The following is a 16832-nucleotide window of genomic DNA, read 5'->3' on the forward strand; positions in this document are numbered from 1 at the left end:
TCTACTCCTCCAACTGATTCCCTTTCCCTCTGCTTTTGACACTCTTAAAATTCCCAAGTTCCATTATTGTGTTCAGAAATTCTGACCTTTATTTCTCAACTTTATTTCTGTAGATTCTGCCAGGATACCCTTGGCTTCCTTGGTCCTCTTTCCTTTGCTTCCTTTATACCTTCCACTGTCTGCCCCCAACCCTTTCCCTCTTATTGCACTTATTTTTTACTTCGATTAAAAAGTTTAAATGTACTCATCCAAACAAAATATTACTAAACCAAAAAAAGTCATTTTTACTCAATTAGTGGTGTTTGTGTATTCCTTAAGTCATTATATGAAGGCCTCCTAGCACAGTGCCCAGCAGCCTTTCAATAAATGTTGGCTCCCTTTCTCTTACCTCTTCCCCTTCCTCTGTGAGGACACTAAAATCGTTACTTACCCATACCTGAGGGGCCTCCACTTGCCCAAACATACAACTGAAAGTAAAACCAGCAAGATGCCCTCAGTACAGCCTCACAGTGATGTGCTTAGCACAGGAGGAAATACTTTTTAAATGTCCACCCATGTAAAGATTTGAACTTGGTTCTAGGTAAATGGCTAGGTCTGGTAAAACAAGGCAGATGAAGAACTGGGATATTCAGCTTTGAGAAGAGAGAACTCAAGAAAGAATAGGAAAGCTTTTTCAGCTACTTAGAGGATTGTTATAGAAGTTTGATTCAACTTAACTTTTTATGTCTCCTAAGAAGTTATGGGAAGGCATGTTGCAATATGATAGGGCAATGAACTTCCTATGAAAACAGTCTGACACAGAATGCACTGCCTCCTGAGTTCCTCATCACTGGAAACACTAGAAGACAAGTTTTGTAACAAAAATGAATAAGGAAAGTTTAGGCACAGGTTTGCAGGCTGAACTAGTTGACCTCTACGGCTTCATCTAACATTAGGAGTCTAATTTGGATATACCATTAACTCCTACTTATGAAACCTCAGCTTCATTATCAGACATTATCAGATATGTTTGTTTTAATTGTTCACCATAGTCTTCTGCCCCTTTTATAAATGGAGAAGAGTAATTTAAATTTTTCTTATAACATAGCAACATAATGTTATAGATATGATGGAATAAATAACATCTGTCTTGTTTGCTAAACTGTAGAAAGGCTATATCAGGAATACTTTTTAGATTCTAAAGGGTAATTTTCAATGTTAAAAAAATAATCTAACCGTAATTGACTTAATTGGTCATAATGATACTTTTTAATATACCTGATTATTTACTAAAGGGTTTATATTTATATCCTAATGTTTGTAATCCTTTTGGAAGGTATGAGTTCGGACTTAAGCCTTAGAATTTTAATCTCTGTCATTTTGCAACTTTCATATCCTAGCAGAAATATTCTAGCTAGTCTTGCAAGTAGTTGGCCTTTAATACATACCTTATTTCTCTGATTCTAAGATGCCAGTGATTGCAACATGCATCACAGGTTTAATCCAGTATGTACAGCCTCACTGTGGCACACTGCTTTTCTTTATCTAGTGTAGTGCTTTGGACTTCTTTGAAATCTTTAAGATTGTAGAATTTTGAGGCACGTTGAAGAATATGGAGTTTTGTGTCCTTTTTTTGTAAAAACTCAAGCTGCTTTTTTCTTTCATTAAGTTGTATATACTACAAGTTAAACAGTTTCTCTTGAATCAAGGTGCAGCTTTGGACAGAGAGACGTTTAATGCCAAGTGATACAGCCCTTCACAGGGTATGAGTCTGTCACACCGAATTCTCCTGGCTCTGAAGAACACTTAAGTCCGAGACCACTGGCAGTTATTCTTTGCTTTTAATTGAATTGATGGACACGACAGGCTAGTCAGTGCTATATCATAGTGTAATCTTTTTGATAGCATTCAAGAAACAAATCAGTGATCTACATTTAAGTTAAAAAGCCATCCTTGTTTGGTGCTAAACTATGCCAGGTAACAGCAGAAATGATGGGTAAATGAACAGATACCTTTTGAAAACAGCTAAGTTTGCACATACTCACATAAGGACAGGTATATCTAAACTTACTCCTATGCCTAGTGGCTGGTAAGTTTCTTTGATACAATTGTAAGAAGTGTCCATTTCAGAAATGTTAAAATTTATAAAACCTATATCTTAGAATCCAGGAAATACGGTATTTGCTGATTGGCTAATCTCTAGGAAAGCCAGTATTATTTAGGCAGTAGCTGTCTCACATTTACGTATTTAGTAGTACGATATTTTTCTGCAAATGACATCAAAAGTAGTTTTCTGCCCCATAGGCATCTTCATCTTACAGAAAGACTTAAAGAAGCAAGGCTTTAAAAAAATAATACAGTTTTTAAAGTAAAAGCTAAGGACTTAAAACTGTTACTCAGTTTTTTAGAGAGTTACTTTTCAATTGATCAATAGTGTTTAATCTGACATTCCTACAACCTTTATAATGAAATCACATAGTTTGAAAGATGCTATTTATTCAAAAGCAATTCTCTTTTTAAAGAGTATCGCATGAATATCAGACTTTTCAGATATGTACTTGAAGATCTGGATTGTCATGTACCAGTTTCAGAAATAACATATTTGAAAAGTGTTTTGAAAAATATAAAGTATAAGTGGCTGTAATAATTAATAAAAGTAGAATTCTCTCATAAAATTGTTTTAACTAGGAAATACAAGCAGACCGTGGATATTTTCTTTAATATTTAGACCACTATTAGTATCTTGATCATATCATTGGTATCTTAATCATGTAATTGTAGACAACCATATTTTTATACCATTTTACTTATCAGCCAGTTCAGTATTATCCAAGTTAAGCTTTTGCCATCAATTTATTTTATTACGTCAACATATCCTAGCAGCCTGTGCTACTTAATCTATCCTCTGAAGTTGCTAATTCCTTGTCGTCTGTTTTTTGCTGATGTACCCCTATACATTTACTATCACTTCACATCCACTCCTGTTTGCAGTTCTTGGCTTTAGGATTGCATGCAGAATAAGAAGTTGAAGACTGAATTATGAGTGCATGGAGATAAACTATAAATGAGCGATGTGAAGAGAAAAATAATAGAATGTGTAACAATAAAACCTAATTGACTTGGAAATTTTTTGTAGCTAATAAATTTAATCTGCTCTTTATTTCTAAATTTAACTAATGTAACTTCTTTTTAACTCTAGTCATCTCAACTTAATAATCCCCAGTTTGTATGGGTAGTACCAGCTTTGCGTCAGCTACATGAAATCACCCGCTCATTCATAAAACAAACCTATCAAAAGCAAGACAAGGTAAGAGTATAGTTATATTTGGTTATTATACAATTACTTGCATAAGCTTTTATAATAACAAACATCAAAAGATTGCTGAGTTTTGTAGTGACTGTATTACAGTTTTATGGTTATTAATGTAATTCATTTATATTACTTAATAATCTTGAATTTAGACATCATTCTGCTTTCATTTCTATGGAACTTTTCTTTTGTTATATCCCTAACTCATTTATTTTTTATTTCCTTAATTTACAAAGTAAGCCAATGTTTAAAAGTTAATGGTATTTTAGAAATTTGTTTGAAAAGATTCAAAGACTTATTTTATATTGTGAAAACATGAGTTTGCTTAAGGAGCTAGAGCTTCCTCAGTGTAATAGACTTGGGGTTTTTTGTTTGTTTGTTTGTTTGTGTTTTTTTAGTGTAACAGACTTGGGAAGAAAGATCTGGAAAAGTATGCAAGAAGTGAAATAGTTCTTTTGAAAGACTTTTTTTTTTTTAAAGAATCCCTTTTACAAGCAGAAATTTACCAGGGAAGTTTATTAATTCTATAGTAATTCCCTAGTAAATGTACATACCAGATTGATTTTATTTACTTTTATGTAGGAAATATGAGTGAAAAACTCTGTGTTTGCTATTCCTCAACTACGTGCTAAAATAGAAGCTTGTATTAAACTGACAAAATAACTGCGCATTCTCATACCATTTTTCTTTTTGTTGTTTTCGCCAAGAGCATTATTCAAGACTTGAAGAAAAATTTTGAAATAGTAAAATTGGTAACAGGAAGTTTGATAGCTTGTCATCGGCTTGCAGCAGCCGTGGCTGGACCTGGAGGCTTAACTGGTTCAACACTAGTGGATGGCCGATACACTTATCGGGAGGTATCTGGCATTGTGCTTTTGTTTCATGATTTACAGCATTCATTTGGCCTTTTTGCACTTGAACTATAAAAATCATATTTATTGGGAGTAACTCTAAATAGGTAGTATGAGGTGTCTTTGTCATAATGGAACATTTTTGTATCTTGACTATAATCACCTCAAAATAAAAGTTCAGAAAATTGATATTTGTGGGTAAATCTTTCAGTAAATCACCCAAGATAACGGCATATGATATGGTAATAAAAATAAACATCTTTTCTTTGTCTTTGATCAGAAATAATAATTGTCAGTTCTGTGGCTAATGGCTTTTGTTTTTCAAATCTAGTGGTTAGTAATACTGTTTTTTTAAAGATAGAAAAATACCTTAACTCACCAGTTGTGTTGTGATGTTTTACTCTGAGATTGCCGAAATTGTATTTTTTTGGCATCTAAAGTCAACTGAGTTTGTGTTAGACTTCAAGTAGTTTCTGCTACATTGTATTGTCAACTTGTAAACAGATTTCTCACATTTACTTTACCCTAAGTTATATGAAAAAGCATTAGGTAAAACTATTTTTTTAATTTCAAATTTTTTTTGTTTTTTTAAGTTTTTCTTTTACATATGAATGCCTGGAGTTAACTAATTAGCATTATTTCTTTTTCCAGTATTTAGAGGCCCATCTAAAATTTCTGGCATTTTTCTTGCAAGAAGCTACTCTGTATCTGGGTTGGAATCGTGCCAAGGAAATCTGGGAGTGTCTTGTGACTGGCCAGGATGTTTGTGAATTAGATAGAGAGGTAAGAAGATATTGTGGATGGAGTAAGACAGCAGTGGGACTTAATAGTATTTCACTTTTTTGTGTGTATCTCACATTTTTGTGTGTGTCTCACATCTTCAATTCTAAACACTTTTCAATTTACTAAGCATACATTTATACTAATAAGCTAGGAACTATAAGTGTTGAAAAGATATTTTATATAATATATATCTGTGATATAGACAAGTGTGTGAGATCTTTGGTAAGTCTGATACCATTCTGGATAAAACCAAATTCAGCCAAGTGAGTACAGCAAAAGAATTCTTGGTGTGTCTTTTAGTATTTTTTTCCCTCCCATGAAACTAATTTTAAATTAACCAGCAGAAAACTTCGAGTTCCTATAATGATGTTGTATCCCGGAAACGCTAAAGAAGGAACTGATACCTAGACAGATCTTTGGAACTACAGTTACACAGCTGAAAATGGATTAAACCAGGAGCACCACACTGCTTTGATGTTTTCTAACAGTGAATGGCTGTTTCCTCATCTCATTTTGTAGAATAGTGTTAACTACATCATAAGATTATTGAAAGGACTAAGTATGTGACAGTGCCTAGCACAGTCCCTGGCACATAGTAAGGCTTATTAATAAATGTTGGTGGTAAAACCAAAGTGTAACAATTCAGTGAAAAGCATGAATATATATTTTCATTATCTAGAGGAAAGATGGCTGTAATTAACTGCTTTATTTAGTTCCAGAGTTAGAACCATTTCAGTTTTGAGTGGTATTAAGGCAATATAAATTTCTAAAGAATTAAAAATAATTTATCTTTGCTTTCCCAGTTTGGAATATGTATTTGCCTGAAATGGATTTTAGTTACAGAGTGATATTTGTCTTGATCCGCAGATGTGTTTTGAATGGTTTACAAAAGGGCAGCATGATCTTGAGAGTGATGTTCAGCAGCAGCTCTTCAAGGAGAAAATTCTTAAATTGGAGTCGTATGAAATCACCATGAATGGTAGGGAAGAAAAACGTAAAATCATTTTTTCAGTTCTTTAAAGTAAGAATTTTATACTTTTCTTCTCAGCCCACTCTCAGAAGCAGCTAACCATTTTGGGATATCCTTCTGGACTTTGCCTTATGCACATAAAGACACATCTATATATACATATGTTTATATACACAGATAAATTTCTTTTTACATGAATGGTATTTTTAAATTATATAGGCTAATTGTCAAGCTGTCTTTTCATGAAATTACTTAGTACAAAAAGGATTCATTTAAGGTGAAGATTTGTCAAAGTATAGAAATCCTCTTTTCAGTTGTTTCTTTTAATTGAGTTTTTTTTATTGATATGTATTTTACATGCTATAAAATTTACTTTTTTAAGGTGTGCAATAAGTGCTTTTCGTATATTCACAAAAGCTGTTCAACCTTCACCGTTTTTAATCTCAGGATATTTTCATCACCCCAGAAAGAAACCATGTAACAGTCACTATCCATTCTCCCCTTTCCCCGACCTCTCATCTACTTTCTGTCCTTATAGATTATTCTAATCTGGACGTTTTATATAAATGGAACCATATAATATGTCACCTTTTGTATGAATATTTGGCTTCTTTTATCACGCTGAGACATAATGTTTTCAGGGTTCACCCAGGTTTTAACACATACCAGAACTTCTTTCCATTTTATGGCTGAGTAATATTTCATTGTATGGCCATAACACATTTTGTTTATCCATTCATCAGTTGATGGTCATTTGGGTTCTCACCAGTTTTGGTTATTACCAATAATGCTGCTGTAAACATTCATGTACAAGTTTTTATATTCCTAGGAGTGAAATTGCTGTATCATATCATTAATATTTGAGGAACTGCCAATCTGTTTTGCAAAGTGGCTGCAGCATTTTATAATCACACCAGCAGTATATGAGGGTCTGATTTCTTCACATCTTCTCTAATAATTATAAACTGTCTTTTTTATTTTAGCCATTCTAGTGGTTGTGACATGGTATCTCGTGGCTTGATTTACATTTCCCTGATGACTAAGGATGATGAGCATCCATTCATGGGCTTATTGGTCATTTATATATCATCTTTGGAGAAATGTCTATAAAAATCTTTTTCTCATTTTTAAATTGGGTTATTTGCCCTTTTATTTTTGAGTTGTAAATGTTGTTTATATATTCTGCATATTCACTCCTTATCAGATATGTGATTTACAAGTATTTTGTCCTGTGGGTTGGCTTTTCACTTTCTTGGTAGTCCTTAAAAGCACAAAAGCTTTCAGTTTTCCTGAAGTTTATTTATTTTTTTGTCATTGTTGTTGCTTGTGCTTTTGATACCATATCTAAGAGACTATTGCCTAATTCAAGGTCTTGGAGATTTGTGCCTATGTTTTGTCCTAAGAGTTTTATAGTTTTAGCTCTTGATATACTTTGTCTTTTCATTGATTATCTGTGGTACCTAGAGTGCATGAATTTATCTGACATTCTATAATTTCAGGTTTTAACTTATTTAAGACTTTTTTTGAAAATGTGAATCTCTGTGATCATCGATTGAAAAGACAAGGAGCTCAGTTGGTAAGTAACATTGTTTTCAAATGTAGAAAATTTGGAAAATCTAGTAAAACTTGACATTCAGCAAAACACATGTGTTATAATTGAGAGAAAACATGAGGTTTTTTTAAAAAGAATGGGCGCCTCGTTGACTGCGGGCTTCTGCATGGACGAGGGCGCTTCTCTTAGAGTGTGAGGAGGCTGCGTTTCTCGAACAGGTGACTTCTCAGACCCCTCTTTGCTTCTTGCTGATCTGGGGCAGCCAGCGGCCTCCTGTGGCTGGGTGAACGTGGAGTAGGGATAGTTCCAGCCAAGCTTCCAACCTCTCAGATCTAGCAATTCACATGTACCTGAAAAAGTACCAAAATCTTCAATTCTGGGATCGCAGGGGCAAGGATTTGGGGGGAAATATACATATATATATTTTCGGTACGCGGGCCTCTCACTGTTGTGGCCTCTCCCGTTGCGGAGCACAGGCTCTGGACGCGCAGGCTCAGCGGCCATGGCTCACGGGCCCAGCCTCTCCGCAACATGTGGGATCTTCCCGGACCGGGGCACAAACCCATGTCCCCTGCATCGGCAGGCGGACGCTCAACCACTGTGCCCCCAGGGAAGCCCTAGGGGGAAAGTTTTAACAGACAAGGAAGCAGGAAAATGAGGACCTGTAGAATGTATACAGCTTATGTTTATATTTACGTGAGCACCTTGAAAAAGAAAGGCAAAAAAATAACTCTTTTTCCAAGTCTGTTTCATTCATGACCTGACTTCCTAGGTGGTAAGAATTTTAACAAGATCTTATAAGGCCTGGATCCTGCCATTTCTAACTGAGCTTTGAGAAGACCAGATTGAGCCCCAAGGATTAGTAACTACCTCTAACCTGACTCTCTTTCCTTTGAAGAAAAGCTCGTGAAGAGGGTGCCCATACCATATTATTCCTGTTCTGTTTCTGCTTTAGTAGCCCATCTGTGTAGAGTTCTAGCTTAGGTTTAGGAATGTCTGGAGAAAAATCTCCATATCTGTCTTAGTTCCATGGAAGTTGTCCAGTGTTTCTGTTGTTGGTCGTTTCTTGTTTTAAAGTTCCATATCAGTATAATGATGTTCTCATATGTAGCTTGGTTTTTGCAGCCTTAATTCATTTTGAACTTGAAGAGGTGTGGAGTTACAGTGTAGCAGAAAAGAACTGTAATTTTGTGACCTTGGTGTGCTGTATACTTTTCTTTCTTTTGAACAGTATGTAGAAAAGCTGGAATTGATAGGAATGGATTTCATTTGGAAAATAGCCATGGAATCACCTGATGAAGAAATTGCTAATGAAGCTATTCAGTTAATCATAAACTACAGTTACATTAATCTAAATCCTCGGTTAAAGAAGGTGGGTATTTAAGGAAAGAAGGTACACAAAAAAGCAGAAAGTAATATATTTTTAATTGCTAAGTTGGCATGCCTGAAAGTCGGGCTTCTTTATTTTGACATTTTATCCTTAATAATGATTACAACTAAATGCTAGGCTAACTTTAATTTCCATATACCTCTTACTTTTAGGACTCTGTATCATTACATAAGAAATTCATTGCTGATTGCTACACAAGATTAGAAGTGAGTAGCAAATTTTATTTAACCTGTTTTTGAAATAAATGCTTTGGGTTTTTTTTTCCTTTTATAATGTTGTGTTTTGAGATCGTGTATAATGTTGATATTTGTAGCTGGACCCTACTGGAAGAATTTGCTAGCAATACCGTATTGTGGACATAGGGAACAGGCATTTGCCCTAATGCCCACAATGTAGAAGTGTATTTTACAGGAAATCCTTCCTTCTCCCTCCCCATCCCTTTTCCCTGCTCCACCCACCCACCCCACCCCCACCCCCTTTTGGGGGTATAGAAACTGTCTTCAGAAAATAGGTCTACTGTACTTTCCACATTTCTGATAGATTCTTTTTCTCCTTTTTCTGTCCAGAAATGTTATACAAGCACTTGCTTCTTTTCCCATCCTTCCCCATGTGTCACTTTGTTTATATCATAAATGCTATTAAAGGCCATAGCAGCACACTCAGTAGTGGGTAGTGTTGGGTGTCTTTGTCCACTAGAAGCCTGCAGTATAATACTATCTCAATAAGTTAAACTTTCTGATGATGAATATGTGCTGGTGATGAATCTGTACAGGAAGGAGTTCCTAAGTTGTGACTTCCATCCAAATACGCCATCATAAAAACATTTAAAGTATTCAGGTATCCCTAAATGAGGTGCCATGTAAGTATTAACACATGTAGAATGGTAGTTCTCAATTGGAGGTTATTTTACCTCCCAGGGGACATTTCGCAATGTCTGAAGACCGGTTTGGTTGTCACAACTAGAGGGGTCCTACTGGCACCTAGTGGTAGGTGAGTGGTGAATAGAAGTCAGGGATGCCACTGAGCATCCTACAATGTCCCCGACAGTCTTCCACAACAAAAAAAGTTTCCAGCCCAAAATGTCAGTAGAGCTGAGGTTGAGAAACCCTGATATAGAGAGATGATTTTCTATTTCGTAGGCAGCCAGTTCAGCGCTTGGTGGCCCCACTCTGACACACGCTGTGACCAGAGCAACAAAGATGCTTACAGCAACTGCCATGCCAACCGTAGCCACGTCAGTTCAGTCTCCATACAGGTAAGTGATTGCAGGAGTTACAGCGAATATGCAACCCCTAAATGTAGATCAACTTAAAAAAAAATAATTGGAATCTTTTCTTTCCTTTGGAGATATCTCAGTTAATTGTTCATTTCCTCATTTTATTTCATATCTTTTTCAAACAGTCATATCCTGGGAAATTATATATTCCCCATCACGTATTTTATTTGATTCATTTTACTTTTACTGTGTGTAACACGAGTAGCCTACTCTTTATGATGGAATCAAGATATATTCATTGTATGAAGAGTAATTTTTTTCAAGTTTGAAATATTTACTTAGCCCTCTTATAACTTTTCTCATTGAATAGTCAAATCCAGGGCACCAATAGCATAAGCAAGATGAAGTGGAATATGATGATTGACTAATATTGTACATTGTGATATAATCATAGTTAAAATGTTTTACTTAAAATCATTTTTCAAAATAATTTTTAATAAGAACTTTAGCCCCAAATATTTGTGTTAAAACTTTGAACTGACATCTCTTAATCACATTGCTGTGTTGAGTATTTTCAGATGTTGTCAGTGAAATCTGAGTTCAGTGTTATAGGTCTTTGATATAGTAAGGAGAATAGATGAGTATTTAGAAACATTAGATTGAAGTAACTAAAATACTTTTGTGGGGTTTTATGTGCCTTTCATTACTGGTAAGCATTCCCCAGTCAGTGATGCTTAAGAAACCTTGGCAGGTGATCAGAGAAGGGCTCCCTCTCTATGCCTCACTCTGCTGCCCTCTAGTGATTGGTGCTCATAAAGTCTTTTTCAACTCCTGGAATCGCTTTATGTGTTCATGTATGTATGTATTTATTTCTCTTTATTCACAGTTGGGGATATTCCTTTCTTTTTAAAGCCGTCCTTTAGAAGAGGAGTCAAGGCAATATCCTTGCTCACATTCTTCTTTATCTTCTTTTTTAAAATGAGCTGAGTACCATGTAGTGATACATTATTAATATGAAAGAAGCCAATAGAACTCAGCCCTCTTGGACCTCTTTTTAAAATGACAGAAAGTGATTATAGATTCAACTCATGATAAGAACATTAACATGACTTTTGCATTCCCACATTCTTGGAAGTGTATCTCAAATAGACTTTCATTAAGAATTCCTAATTACATGTTTGTAAAATGTAGTCTATATCTATGACCTAGGTCCTTAACGATTCATTTGTCTGACAAACCAGACTAGAAATGCACTTATAAACTATTGGATTGGGATTTCCAAACCGCTGCTTCTTTAAATAAGCATGCTTTTTGTTTGTCTTTTCTAACTGCTTTGTATTCTGAATCATTTCATATTTGACTGTTACAGGACAAAACCACATGATAGTTTTTAAATATTCTCATTATAAACCCTAAACAGAGTTACTAAGAATATGTAATTTCAGAGTTGCCTTTGAACCAGTACATGTAGTTTATCTCATTCACTAGTCTTAAAAGAACTTTTCAATGACCATAATTGTTCCATTTATGGGAGGAGGAGTTATTCTCTCATTTGTACAGTGTTTGCAATGCTATCTGTGATTTAATTCATCATTGAGGCAAAATAAAACAGTTCACTTAACAATTCACTTGTTAAGCACTTAAATATTTCCTAAAGAGGTTCCATCTGAATATCAAGTTCTGGTTTCTACCCATAGACTGAAAGAATTTAGAACTCTGTTAAATGCATTTAACCAACTCTTTTTTAAAAAAAAAAGTCAAATTTCCAGTACTGCTAATCAGCATACTTACTGTTAGAAAATCTGAAAACTTTCCAAATTGAGAAATACACCTGTACAAAATACTTAGACTCTCTGGAATAGTAAATATTTAAATTAAGGGCACTTGGATTTTCATTTGTTAGTGTTAACACATGTAGTGTTCAATAAAGTGTGGAGATGTGACTGTGCAAGCTGCTGAATGTTGGAGTCCTGTTATGTCAAATGATAAGATTGCTTAAGTCTAACCAAAAGAGATCTCAGGTCTCACTTCCAGAGTCTGTGAGAGTGCCACAGTTCCTTGCTGTGTGTTTTCTGTTCCAGAGATTGTTATGTCTCTCGATGTGTGTTGATTTCTTAAGTACTTTGAAAACCCTTGGGATAACAAATTCTTACATTGTATGTTTTAACTATACAGACTAGTCACTTAAACCAGATGAACAATTTTTTTCTTCCTTTTCTTCTGCCTCATTCTTAGGCTAAGTAAAACAAACAGCAGCTCTCATTTGTGGCATACTTAATGGTTTGCATTTGTCTTCTAAATTTTAGGCAGTTCAGAACTTAGATTCTGTGTTTACAGAATTATGTGGCATATCTTAGTTGTAAGGTTATGAGATTCAAACTCACTGATCGTTCATTCTTGGTGGATTGGTAGACAAATAAGCCTGCAGACCCAGAGGAGACCCAGGTCCTCTGTTTATGGGACAACTGTTTAAAAAAAGAAAACGAAGAAAGAAAAGAACAGGAAAGGAAACATGGGGAGGGGCAGGCTTCTGCCCCAAATTCCATCTGTGTGCAACAGCTGTGACCTGCTTGAACCACCTCCGGCTTGAGTGAAAAGGAAGTTTAGTCTTTGCAGATTTCAGTCTTTGACCAGAGAGGGCTAATTGTGATTGTGGTTTTGGTGAAATAGACTGAAATTGAGCTCAAGTCAGCAGTTCATTTCAAGTATTTTCAAAAACTTTTTTTTTAATTCATAGATCCACTAAACTTGTAATAATTGAGAGATTGCTGCTTCTGGCAGAACGCTATGTGATCACTATAGAGGTAAGCCTCTCTTCTTTGTAAAGCAACTTTATCATCCTATAATTAGTCTCAATGTGTTAGAGTATTTTTGTGACATTTAACAGTGGTGCTGTGCATCTCACTTGCTGTATCTTTTGACTTGCTATATCTTTTTCAAGGATTTTTACTCTGTTCCCCGAACTATTCTACCTCATGGTGCCTCATTCCATGGACATCTTTTAACTCTTAATGTTACTTATGAGTCTACCAAAGATACCTTCACTGTAGAGGTAGGTTTATATTAAGCTCTGAAGCCATTTTCCATATTGTCATGTTATTTTTTAAGAACACTGTTGATTGTGATTGAACACTGTTGTTGATTTAGCTGCATGAATGACTATTCTAAAAGCTGTTTGGAAAGCAAATTTAGAATAAAGACCTGAAATGAAAGGAAGCTGATAGGGTATAAGCAGACTCATAAGTAAATACATAATATCAGGTGATAACGAGTGTTATAAAGGTTACAAAAGAAGACAGCAGGATAAGATGGGTATACATGACATATTTTAGATAAGAATGGTTAGGGAAGGTCTCTGAGGTGATCACATTTGAACAGAGACTTGAATGAAGCAACAGTTAGCCATTTCTGGGGAAGAGCATTCCACACAAAGGGAGCAGCAGGTACAAAGGTCCTGAGGTGGGAGTTCGTTTGATTTATTCAGTGGCAAGGAAAGTGGCTGGTGTGACTAGAGCACAGTGAGAAGGGGAAGAGTAGAAGACACTCCAGTGGAAGAAGGACTTGAGATTTCATTCCATGCATGCTGGGGAATGGAGTATGGAATAGAATATTTAAGTACTGCAGGAGGGAAGCCGCACAAGGGCAGGATTCTTGTCTTTGGGTTCTCTGCTGTGTTCCCAGGTTCTGGAACAGTGCCCGGTACATGACAGATGCTCGCTAATAGTTGTTTAAATTGATGAATAAGTGAATTACTCAGAACAGTGTTTCATTTCATTTTACAGGCTCACAGTAATGAAACCATAGGGAGTGTCCGGTGGAAGATAGCCAAGCAGTTGTGTTCTCCAGTGGATAGTATACAGATATTTACAAATGATAGTCTGGTAGGTGTAAATAAACATTTTGTGGCACTTTAGTCTGATACCAGTATTTTCCTCTCCTTTCCTTCTCAGTAATTAAGAAACCACTTTTTACAGCTGACAGTGAATAAAGATCAAAAGCTCCTCCACCAGCTGGGCTTTTCTGATGAGCAAATCCTCACAGTAAAGACTTCTGGCAGTGGGACCCCATCTGGGAGCTCTGCAGATTCCTCAACCAGCTCCAGCAGCAGCAGCAGTGGGGTGTTTAGTTCATCATATGCCATGGAGCAGGTATTGAGCGATAATATTCAAGTTCAGAACAAGAACGTAACATCATTAAGTTTTGCCTTCGGCCTATATAGATTTGCATGATTTTGTCCTTTTCTCTCAGACAAGTCCTGCCCCTTCAGAACTGTATCACTGAGAAATGCTGGGATTCAATTGGGAGAGGAAGATGCACAATTTGTCAGTCTTCTGAACCACAGACTCTTCTGAGTCTGAGTGATTCTGCCTGGCCACTGCTTGCTGCTCCTCTCACATATCTCTCTTCATTGATTCATTGAGTTTCCTCTCCTGGGTCATTCCTATTAACATTCAAACGTGCTGTGCTATTTCCACCATCCTTTTAAAAAACCTTTTTTCACCCCAATTTCAGCTTCAATTCCTGTCCCCGTTCTCTCCTTCGCAAATCAGCGAAGCTCCTTGAAAGGGTTGTCTGAGCTCTCTTTACCATGCTCTCTTGACCCCTCTCGAAAATAAACTCTGCAAGGTAATCTGTCATGTCCACCTCTCAATCCTCATCTTCTTGACATTTCAGCAGTTGATCCATGTGATCACTTCCCCTTGAAATACTTTTTCCCCTTGGCTTTCAGAACCCCCCTGGCTCCGCCCTCCCTCTCTGGTTCTCCCTCTTTGGTCTCCTCTGCTGCCTCCTTTTCATCTTCCCGATCTGTGTACAAAGAAGTCCCCTGGCTCAGTCCTTTGACCTTTCCCCTGTCTACGCTCATTCCCTTAGGAATCTCATCCAGTTTCAAAGCGTTATATATTGTATGTATATTGGTAACACCCCAATTCTTATCTTCAGCTTGAAGTCTAGGTACATGGAACCAGCTGGTTAATCAGCATCTCCTTTTAAATGTGTGATAGACATCCCAGTCCTAACATCCAAAACTGAGCTCCTGATATCCCCTTTCCCACCACCTCACCCCTAACCCAAACCTCTTCATCCCAGTCTTGCCATATTTCAGATAATGCCTATTTCATTCTTCTAGTGGCTCATGCCAAAATCCTTGGGTCCCTACTTTCTCTCAAAGCATAGCCCTCTCCGTCAGCAAATCCTTGACTCTACCTTTAAAATTCATCTAGAATCTAGCTCCTTTTCTCTGCCTCCACAGCTTCCACACCAATCTAAGCAGCCATCCTCGCTCAGCTGGAGGGTTTCAGTAGTTCTCTCACTGGTCTCAGGGCTTCTGTCCCTATACCAGTTCAGTCTCTTCTCTGTGTAGCACCCAACAGCCCATGATCTCTTTTAAACAGAGTCAGATTATATGCCACTCCTCAGCTCAGACTCTCCAGCGGCTCCCATCTCACTCAGAGTAAGAGCCAGAGCCTTTACTGGGACCTTCAGGGCCTACTTGGTCTATCCCCCCCACTGAGATGTTCCCCCATGACCCACCCTCACTCTCACCCCTCCAGCTGCACTGGCCTCCATGTTGGTCCTCAAACAAAGTGGGCCCTGTGCACTTGCTCTTCTCTGTGCTTGTAATGTTCTTTCCTGATACCCATGTGGTTCTTTCTCACTTCCTTCAGCCTTCACTCAAATGTTGCCTTCTTGGTGAGCCTTCTTTGGCAGTCCTGTCTAAACTTGCCACCTATTGATACTCCTGCACATCTCATTTCCCTTCCCTACTTTATTTTTGCCTCTCCCCCCAACCAGTGAAATTTAAGCTCCTTGAGAGCAGACCTTTGTGTGTTTTGCTCACTGCTGTATTTCCAGCACCTAAAACAGTGCCTAGAACATAATAGGTAATCAGTATTTGTTGAATGATTTTATGAATCAGGGTTTTTTGTACCTTCTCTCTGCCAGGAAGTGAGCTCGGCACCAGGGGTACAAAACTAACAAGACCATTCAGTTCTTTATGCTTTTATAGTCTAGAAAAGTAAGATGATACCAGCCCTCGTGTGAAATAAAGGTATTTAAATGACAGAGAGGGATTTTTTTCATAGTATTATGTATAGTCCTTTCATTTAATTACAAATGTAAGATCTTTGCATGGCTGTCTCTTTAACTTAGAGAGCATAGCCTTGCTTATAGATACCACAGAATCCTGCAGGGTTAATGTTAGTATTGTGCCGTTTCTTAAAAAGTAACTATACTTATATGTAGTGAGAATTTAAGAACGAAATCATACTCAGAGCAGTATTATGACAGTTTATCAGCAACAGAAATGACGTACATAGCATCTTTGAGTTTAACATTTTTAAACTATCTCATATTTATCCTGAATTTATTAAAAACCTTCCCAAATATATTCTATAGTGATATCCAGCTTTTTTATTTCTTATACCAGAAGATAGTATTTTAATCACATCTGAATCTCTTCTATACAGTTGTATCCATTTTTTTCACCTTTAAAAAAAAGAGGCCAACTTCTTTTTCTCAACTTAAATTACATATATATCTATGTGGTTGTGTGAGTGTGTGTGTTTGATTATATCACTTTGAATTTGTGGGTTTTTTTGTTTGTTTGTTTGTTTTTGCGTTACGCGGGCCTCTCACTGTTGTGGCCTCTCCCGTTGCGGAGCACAGGCTCCGGACACGCAGTCCCAGCGGCCGTGGCTCACAGGCCCAGCCGCTCCGCAGCATGTGGGATCTTCCCGGACCGGGGCACGAACCCATGTCCCCTACATCGGCAGGCGGACTC

At 36.8% G+C, this 16832-nt stretch overlaps 1 protein-coding gene across 9 annotated transcripts in view; it reads left to right on the plus strand.

Moving 5' to 3' along the window:
• USP24 (ubiquitin specific peptidase 24) overlaps nucleotides 1–16832 on the plus strand; it is a 148246-nt gene that overhangs the window by 65971 nt on the left and 65443 nt on the right. For all 9 annotated transcript variants that reach the window (XR_002644832.2, XM_089922052.1, XM_022575774.2 and 6 more), the window contains 12 exons: nucleotides 3179–3286; nucleotides 3997–4146; nucleotides 4792–4923; nucleotides 5791–5902; nucleotides 7393–7469; nucleotides 8677–8817; nucleotides 8988–9041; nucleotides 9975–10090; nucleotides 12789–12855; nucleotides 12993–13103; nucleotides 13834–13932; nucleotides 14026–14199. Coding sequence is in view for 8 of the 9 variants with exons in the window: in XM_089922052.1 (XP_089778178.1) it covers nucleotides 3179–3286; nucleotides 3997–4146; nucleotides 4792–4923; nucleotides 5791–5902; nucleotides 7393–7469; nucleotides 8677–8817; nucleotides 8988–9041; nucleotides 9975–10090; nucleotides 12789–12855; nucleotides 12993–13103; nucleotides 13834–13932; nucleotides 14026–14199 (1341 nt within the window). In the remaining variant the exon portion in view is untranslated. The remainder of the gene's footprint in view (nucleotides 1–3178; nucleotides 3287–3996; nucleotides 4147–4791; nucleotides 4924–5790; nucleotides 5903–7392; nucleotides 7470–8676; nucleotides 8818–8987; nucleotides 9042–9974; nucleotides 10091–12788; nucleotides 12856–12992; nucleotides 13104–13833; nucleotides 13933–14025; nucleotides 14200–16832) is intronic.

Source organism: Delphinapterus leucas, chromosome 1 (assembly GCF_059928025.1).
Source record: "Delphinapterus leucas isolate spDelLeu-1000000601 "Yukka" chromosome 1, BTC_Dleu_Yukka2, whole genome shotgun sequence".
In the NCBI taxonomy this organism is placed as follows: Eukaryota; Metazoa; Chordata; class Mammalia; order Artiodactyla; family Monodontidae; genus Delphinapterus; species Delphinapterus leucas.